Source organism: Meriones unguiculatus, chromosome 14, assembly GCF_030254825.1.
Source record: "Meriones unguiculatus strain TT.TT164.6M chromosome 14, Bangor_MerUng_6.1, whole genome shotgun sequence".
NCBI classification, from domain to species: Eukaryota; Metazoa; Chordata; class Mammalia; order Rodentia; family Muridae; genus Meriones; species Meriones unguiculatus.
The window spans coordinates 20,160,511-20,169,117 of record NC_083361.1 but is presented as its reverse complement, the minus strand read 5'-3'; the positions used below and the strand labels follow the sequence as shown (position 1 = coordinate 20,169,117).

The 8,607-nt window shown below is 46.8% G+C and overlaps 1 protein-coding gene across 1 annotated transcript in view; it reads left to right on the top strand.

Annotated features, from left to right (window-relative positions):
• The first annotated feature begins 6,596 nt into the window (after positions 1 to 6,596).
• Positions 6,597 to 8,607, top strand: part of LOC110547861 (phospholipid-transporting ATPase ABCA3-like) — a 78,888-nt gene continuing 76,877 nt past the window's right edge. The window contains exons 1-2 of the mRNA XM_021635690.1: positions 6,597 to 6,656; positions 6,960 to 7,209. Coding sequence (XP_021491365.1) covers positions 6,597 to 6,656; positions 6,960 to 7,209 — 310 coding nt within the window. The remainder of the gene's footprint in view (positions 6,657 to 6,959; positions 7,210 to 8,607) is intronic.

Sequence of the window (8,607 nt, the reverse complement as noted above, 5' to 3'; positions counted from 1 at the left end):
TTGTGGAGTCCGAGAGGTGTGTGTCACAGACCAGGCCGGCTTTGATGCTGACCCCAGGACTCCAGTGTGGGCCCTGCACCCCACCCCCCACCCTAGGGACACAGGAACGATTTTCACTGTGTGTGTGTTTTGCCAGCCGAAAAGAGAGGGGTTATTGTCTAGGCCAGTGGTTCTCAACCTTCCTAATGCTGCGACCCTTTAATACAGTTCCTCATGTTGTGGTGACCCCCAAACATAAAATTTATATGCGCTGCCACTGCATAACTGTAGTTTTGCTACTGTTATGAATCATAATGTAAATCTCTGTGTTTTTTCAGTGGTCTTAGGTGACCCCTGTGAGAGGGTCCTTGAGAACTGCTAAAGAGTTAAAGAGTCTGGGCTGTGCGTGCTGCGGACACGAAGCCTCACCATGTCCACCTGCAAGGAGACTGAAGCGGGACACTAAGGGCCGAGTCCGCAGGGCTGGGTCTTTGGAACTGAGCCTGGGGCTGACAGGGGTTTGCTGCGGGTGTTGACTGCGGTTCACTAGAGGAGGCTGTGCTGGGGACTTCCTTAGCAAGAGGCGGTGTGCCGAGCATATGTGTGTAAGTAAGCCACGCATTCTGGAGGCGGAGGCAGGAGAATGGCAAGTTTGAGGGCAAACAGGCTACAACGCAAGACCCTGTCTCAAAAAGCAAACAGCAGAAAAGGGCTTTTGCCCTGAGGCGTTCTTGGGAATAGTTTTATGATAGGCATGCCTGCAATGCCTTTCCCCTCTAACCTCTTGACCCTTGGTTTGGCTGTTGGTTTATGACCCCCTTCCCTCCCCTTCTTTCCCTTCCTCTCTCCTCTCTTGCTGCGTTATTATTGTTATTGTTATTATTATTATTAATTGCTTTAGACAGGCCTTGCTGACGGTTAGACCTGGCTGACCTTCTATCACTACGTAGCCCAAGCCGTCCTCTTGCCTGAGCCTCCCTGTTTCTGGGATTAGCAGCAGGGCGCCATCCCACCTATTTTGATATGGACAGTTTTCACAGTTTAGGGGATACGGGGGTAGAATTTTGGGATCCGGGATCAGCTTTTGTCTTAAGCCGACTTGCGGCCCGGCGCTTAACTTCTGCGTCTCATCCGTAATTAGAAGCCATTCCTCATTAATCTCCTGGTTCCATTTATTCAAAACATTGCCGTAGCGCACAGCAGAAGGCTAGCCGTATTTCTGAGTGCCCTTTACCACCCTCACATTTCATCACTCCTCACATGAGGCCTGCGCTTCTTAAGCAATGCTCTTCCTTGCCTACCCGCCTCTCGTCTCTGGCAACGGCTGCTCTTTTTTTCTTGTGTCTCAATGAATGGAGTCTGGACCTTTCATATGAATGGAACCATACATATTTTGCTTCACATGTTGTTTCAAGGTTTATGCCTGTTGTAACAGGTCCCACACGCCACTCCTTACATGGGCAAATGAGAATCCATGGTGGGGAGTGACCATGTTGTGTGTAATCGTTCATCAGTTGAAGGGGCTTTGGGATTGGGACAACAGTGTGAACATTTGTGTATGATGTTTTGTTTCACATGTTTATTTAATGTGTGTGTGCTCCTGGTGGAGGTCAGAGGACAACTGTGGGAGTCAGTCCTCTCCCTCTCCTTCCACCGTGTGGGTGCCAGGGCTCACCCAACCTTGAGAGCAAGCCTCACTGGTCCCGTACATCTGCAGGGGGTGGGGGACAGGAAGGATGGAGCGGGGATATATTTCTGTTTTCCAGGAGTGCAATTGAAGGAGCAAATGGAAATTGGACATTTGGCTTTTTGAGAGGCGAGCTGTCTGTCAATCCACTTTCCAATATGGCTGCCCCCTTCACCACCAATGGGCAAAGGTTCCAGTTTTCTACCTTCTTGGCATATGTTATTGTCTTTTCCACACAGAATGTTAAGTGACGCTGAAGCCTACTGGGCTTCTAATTTTCATTTTTTTTTTCAATGAGTAATAAGGTGAGGACCTTTAAATGTGGTCATTGGCTATCCGTAGCATTTCTTTGTAGAAATGTATATTTAGGACTCTGTGCCCCTTATTTAGTTGTTTTGTCTTCTGTTGCGTTGTATGGGCTACTCTCTCTGTTGAGGGTATGCTTTGGCAATGCTTCCTCCTACCCTCTATCCCAGAGTGCGTTGTGAACTGATGACCCGAGCTCCGTTCATTCTCAGAGTCTGCGCCACCACATCCTCTCGCTGACTGTTTTGTGAAGGGCACGAGTTTCAGACCCAGTTTCACCCCTTTGCACTAGGATCGATAGTTAAGCACGTTTGCTGGAAATCACGTTCTTTCCACTGTGAGTGAGCCGTGACGTCCGTCAACCGTGGCGCCCGGAGCGTTTCCCTACCCTGCGCCTGTGTTTTTCTCACTTTCGTCGTGGCTGATGACTGACGTTCTGCAGACAGTGTTGATACCGGGATGCACGGGGGTGACAATCTGATTCCTTCCCCAAACGGTTTGTCTAGTCGGTGTTGCTTAGAATTTCATATGAATTTTAGGACCCGCCTGTACATGACAGTAGAGTTTTGCAGTGAAGACTAACTTTGGGGTGTTTCTGTCATAACAGCAGTGGGTCTTCCAGTCTGTGATCACATTGGCCTCTTTTGCTTCTTTATGGCTTAGCTTTCTTTCTTTTTTAAAAGCCACGTTTTATATATATATATATATATATATATTTTTTTTTGTGCCCAAATCTTATGCTTCCTTATCTTAACTTATTCTTAATTATTTTACTTTCTGATGCTCTTGTAAATGGAATTGGAATTTTAAGATTGTTCATTATGTGCCTTCCTCTACTCCTCCTCTACCCCCGCCCCCAGCAAAGGCCAAAGAGATACTTCGTTGGCGGTGCTGTCTTTATATCAGTCGGGGACCTAGCTTGATGCCTGGCTTAGTGGCCAAAGCTGTCTTGTGTCTAGGACACATAAAAAATCAAGTCAAACCAAATCCAGGCAGCACAGCAGGGGAGGAGGAAGACAGACGAGACCCCAAGGACCACCATGCCACCCATAGACCGGCCCGCTATTGCGCAAGCAGGCGGTAGACACCTGCTTGTCCCCACGCCACACAGTGCTGACAGAGGATGTCACCCAGGGGCCCACCAGCCGTGTGGCCAGCCTGCAGGGGTAGCCACCACAATGTGCGAGTAGGTGGTAGAGAAAGAAAAGCGGAGCAGCTTGAGCATTACGAAGAGAGATGGAACTGTAGACCTGAGGATGGAGAGAAGTAGCCTGTCGTGAGTGGCCAGCCCTGCCACCTGGGGCCACAGTGAGGTCCCAGCCCGAGCTGCTGCGGAGGGCCATGTCTAGGACCGTGGCCACGCAGTGCAGTGGCAGGTCAGTGTCAAGTTCTATGGCTCAAATTATCACCAGAGAGCATGGGGACATCCCGGGGCAGGGCAGCCCCTGGAGACCACGTGCCTGTCCAGAGGCTGTGCAGAGCTGGCCCTGTCCCTCACTGGCTGTGGTACTCTGGAAAGCTGGCCCCACCTCTCACAGGCGGCAGCACTCAGGAGGGCAGGCCCTGTGCCTTAGCCAGGCAACACAGTGGAGCTGGCCCTGATGGCAAAGGCATGGGTGAGCTGGCCCTAAGGGTGAGAGCGGGAGAGCTGGCCCAGCCTCTTGCAGGCTTCAGCACTTGGGAGAGTAGGGGCCTACGCCTTCACTGGGCAGCACAGTAGAGTTGGCTCTGGAGGCATGGGTGCTGGTGAGCTGGCCCCAAGGGCGTGACAGCAGGATTGCTGACCCTGCCTTTTGCCTATGGCATTGGGTGGCCTAGCTGGAGCGGAGCTGGAGAGCCTGCCTTAAGAGTCCAGATAAGGGAGAGATGATATTCGGGTTCAGCTACCACTCAGGCCCAGATCCAGGACTCTGAGGTGGCCCACCCCAGAATCTGTGTCATCTGCAAATAGCTGGGACTTCTGAAAGGACCGGTCTTGCTGATCCAAACCTGCAGGACCTCCATGATACAGGGTAACAATGGGATAGCCAGGAGGGGCCCCCATGCAGATCCCAATATTGATGGTGTCACATAGCCAGAGGCCTCGAACCAGACCAATGGCTCTTTGCAATGAGCATTTGCAAGTGAAGAGGTGTGGACGGAGGGACACACATCTTCACTGTGACATACTGCAGCTTCCATGATGAGATGCTCTCTATGCTTGTGTGTGTGTTTATTTTGGGGGGCGGAAGTTGCAAGAGTAAAGGGTGGATATGAGGAGATGGGGAGATGAGCTGGATGGGGTTGCATGATATGAATGAAATTTACAAAGAATCAATAAAAAGTTAAAAAAAATTTCTACCACTCCCCAAAGATTGTTCATTACTAGTGTAGAAAAATAAAGGTTTTTTTTTTTTTTTGTTTTTTTTGGCTGATCTTGTTTCCATTTCCTTCAGCTTGGCTGAGCAATATACACTTGACCTTGTACTTTCTTTCATGGGTTTAGTAGAGTTTTCCATATGTACTATAATGTGTAACGTCTCTGAAGAAAGTAAAGTTTATTACTTTCCTTTACAATTTCAGTAACTTTGATTTTTCCCCTTCATCTCTATCTCCTTTCCTTTTTTCCCCCCTCTTTATTTTTGTCTGGTTTCTTGCCCTGTTCTTTAACTCAGTTTCTGTTTTGTCCCGCTGCTCCAGTTAGCACTTCCATGCCTATGCTGGGTAGGAGAGGTGGTGCGGACACACCTTTATCTTATTTCTAGCCCAAGGAGGTTGCTGTTCAGCCTTTCCCCGTTGAATAGGACGTGTCTGCCGTGTGGAGGAACTACACGCCTGTTCCTCTTTCAAGTGCTCTTAGCCAGTGCCTCTTCTGCTTCAGCTGAGATGATCGTGGCTGAGAGCGGAAGAGAGGCGATGTGTGCAGGAGAGCGCTCGAAAGACCTCAGTTCAGGCTTCTGCTTTGCTGTTTTCCTAATCTTTGTTTCCTTAAAGAAGTTTTATTTTTCTTTGTCATTATTTTTTGAAATCAAAATATAATTGCGTCATTCCCCCTCCCTTCCCTCTCCTTCCTCCATCATGCCTTCTGCCCTGGTCTCTCTTAAATCCTTGGCCTCTACTTCTTTAATTGTTATTTTATATGTGTGTACACATTCCTACGTACATAAAGGTAATCTGCTCAGTTTATATAATAATGTTTCGTGTGTGTATGATTTCAGGGCTGAGCACTCTTGGTACTGGATAACCAACCTAAGGCAGCTTAAGGGCTCTTTCCCAGGGGAAAAGTATTTCTCCTGCTCTCAGCACTTTTATTTTATTTTATTTTTTCTTTTCTTTCTCCATGTAGCCCTGGCTGTCCTGGGACTTGTTCTACACAGCAGGCTGGCTTTGAACTCACAGAGATCCTGGGATTAAAGGTGTGTAGCCCCACCATCCAGCCTCAGCAGCATTCTTTAGTTGCCTGCAGTCTAGGGTTAAGACTTCACAAGCTTTTGATGTTGTTGTTGTTTATAGCAGAGGCACGGTGAGATGGCCCCCTTCCATATCAGCTCATTTATAATTCCAAGTGTCGTCCTTGTTCAGATCTAGTTTCCTATCTGTTTGCTTATGTGTCTACACACACATTTCTTTGAGTTTATCTTTGGTTAGGTTTTCTCCAATTCTTGTATTTGTGTGTGTGTGTGTGTGTGTGTGTGTGTGTGTGTGTGTGTGTGTCTTCTTGAAGTTGACACTTTGTGACTGGGCTATTTCATTTGGTTTAAAATATTCTTCAAGGTCCATTCACATGATAGCAAGTATCTGAAGTTCTTTTCTGTACAACCGTTCTTATTAGCCTCCTGGGATTGCACACTCTCTCTTATTACCGAGAGTTATACCTGCCAGGGTGTTTGATTCTTGAAGATGAAAATGTTAGGAATTCTGGTGTTGACTGTAGGACAATGTGATTGATACCCCTGAACCAAGCACATTCATACCGGTGAATTTTATGCTATCTATATGTTTTTTTTTTAATCACAATTATAAAAATGTGACGAATAGTTCTCAGTATGCCCTTCATAGTAGCAGTTGACCCCAAGGGGGGGTATGTAAGGTAAGTGCTAAAATTTCCCGACTTACAGATAAGTAGCCTTGGGTTAATTATTTTTCTCAGAATCGTATGCGTGCAGCTTGTTGAAGAGTTGAGATCTGACCTCAGATCCTAGGTTCACAGTCACTGTGCCTGTTCACAGTTACCTGTGGCTGTGAGGAAAGGGGCATGATGGGAACTGACCTAGTATTTGCTACAGAGCTTTGTATGAGTGGGCATTAGACAAACAGGTGCTTCGTTTGTGTGGCACGCAGACGCTTCCCAAATACCGATGTTCTTACGTTTCTATTTCATATCTTTGTGAAAATGGACCTGAGTTTGCTCATATCTACACCCCTATCCTCTAATGCTTTAATAAATTGCTATAAAGGTATAGATGGGTACCAATTTCAGAATTATTTTTTTCTTTTTTTTTTCCAGTTTTCGTTGATAAAACGAAGGTGTGGAACAACAAAACAATACTATTTTTTTGGACGACATTTAATATTTTGGCAGGTGACCTTAATTGTGTTTACAGTTTTATTTCTTAAGCACTGAGCTACCACCCTTTCTGGTAGAATGAATTCATTGAAGCTGAGGCAATTTTCAGTCCTCTTGTGGAAAAATTTCCTCTTAAAGGTAAGTGGTGATGCTCACGGGATCTAGACAGGAAGTGTGTGAAGGCCTGTCCATTTGATTGTGGTGCACCTCCTGCTTTTGTTGAGGCTGGGGCCAGCACTTCTCAGTCTGAGGAGCCGCCCGAGAGTCCATAGAATTGGTAGAATAGAGAGAAATACAAACAAGAGTGAGGAAGACGGTCGGGGGAGCCCTTCTCACTGTAGAGTCAAGCAGAGCAGTGCAGGTCTGTGCCTTGTGTAGGCACCGACACACGTGCCTGAGCTGACGTGTCCACTAACACGGTCCCCCTGGGTCTTGTTGCAGATGCGGAAGGTGTTCAGCTTGGTGATGCAGATCCTCTTGATATTTTTGTTGTTCGCATGGACTCTGACCGTACGCAGAATTTCCAAGAAGACACTCGTCCAAGCTACTATTTTCAACCCTAGCCGCCTGACATTGCCTGGGTTCCTTAGTACAAAGTCAGAGTACGAGCTGGCTTATGTGCCTTCTGAGAGTGACGCGGCAAGAAATATCACTGAGATGGTGAAAAAGGATCTAAACTTCAACTTTAAAGGTTAGGAATTAAAATACTTGAAATAGCACTCTAGAAATGCTTTAGCAAGATTGATCCAGCGACCTCATACTTCGTGCATTCATCTCCCACAGAGAACACTACGGTTTTGTCTTGGTTTTTCAAATGTCTTCATGGCATAATCATTATTGAAACACAACATTTAAAATTAGGTGACCAAATTGATTTCCAGTTCTAAATCATAAGTATTCTTTGTTTATGGTTATGTTATAAAAACCTTTTATTTGTGTGTATATGCATGTATATGTGTGCCTAGGTGTGTGTGTGTGTGTGTGTGTGTGTGTGTGTGTGTGTGACATAGGTGGAGGTCAGAGGACATTTTGAAGGTACTCTCCTGTCACCCATGTTGTGACCAGGCAAGTGACAGCACCCGATTTAGTGTCAAGTATTAGGATAAAGCAGGAACTTTTTCTTGGTTCACAGATTTCATTTACATCACTAATTTTATTAAAATAGCGTTTGGGAACAATATGTGAATATATCTGAAAAGAAAAATAGTGTAGAATCCTAGAGAAGAGACACCTCTTTACCAGACATCTTTCTGCATATCAAATTTCTGTCCCCTGACCGTGTAAGGAACTGAGTACCTATGCCTCCAGTCTTGTCATGAGGCTTATGTAACTGTGCAGATTTATTTTGGTATAATACTTTTAAAACTATGGCACATATGGTGTCGTGATAGCAAGGCAGCGGCTACAGCAGTCATTTTGCAGCCACCTGTGGATAAAAGCGCCATCCAGCGAGGAGCCTGTGAGTCTGAGACCAGGGGAGCCGTGGTGAAGGGACAAAGCTCCCAGGGCAGACTTACCTACTGTGTCTCCACCCCCAGAACCAGAAATTTCCCATACCCTCCCAGAATCGGTTGTACCCTCCTCTTGTGATGGTCTTGGCTATCAGAACTGTCCACTGGGGATTTGGGATGAAGGGTACCCACTGTGTCTCTTTCGGTGTCTGACTTCATGATCTCGACTCTGGCTACGGACCAGAAATGTCCCCGAGACTCAGTTCCAGGTCTGCTCAGCAGTGATTAGAGGCCACCTCTGGGGCAGGACGAGGACCCAGCTCGCAGACCTAGAGAGAGAGAAAGAGGGCAATTTCTATGTGTTTGATTCATCACAGCTGTTGACCATGAGCGGTCTCATACGTAGTCCCGGAAAAGTATTTGTTTGAATCTCTGAGACAAGCTTGCCCAGTCCCTGAAATTGATGTAAGATTCAGATAATTTGCCTCAGCAGTAGGCAACGATTAGCCCTGTGTGTACAAAGTGACACACAGAGGAAAAGCTGGGATCTGCTGACCTCAGTCTTTGCTGTGGAACCTGAAGCAGCCCTGAAACTTGGCTCCAGGGCCCCCAGCCACGGGCCAGGGAAGTACCAAGCC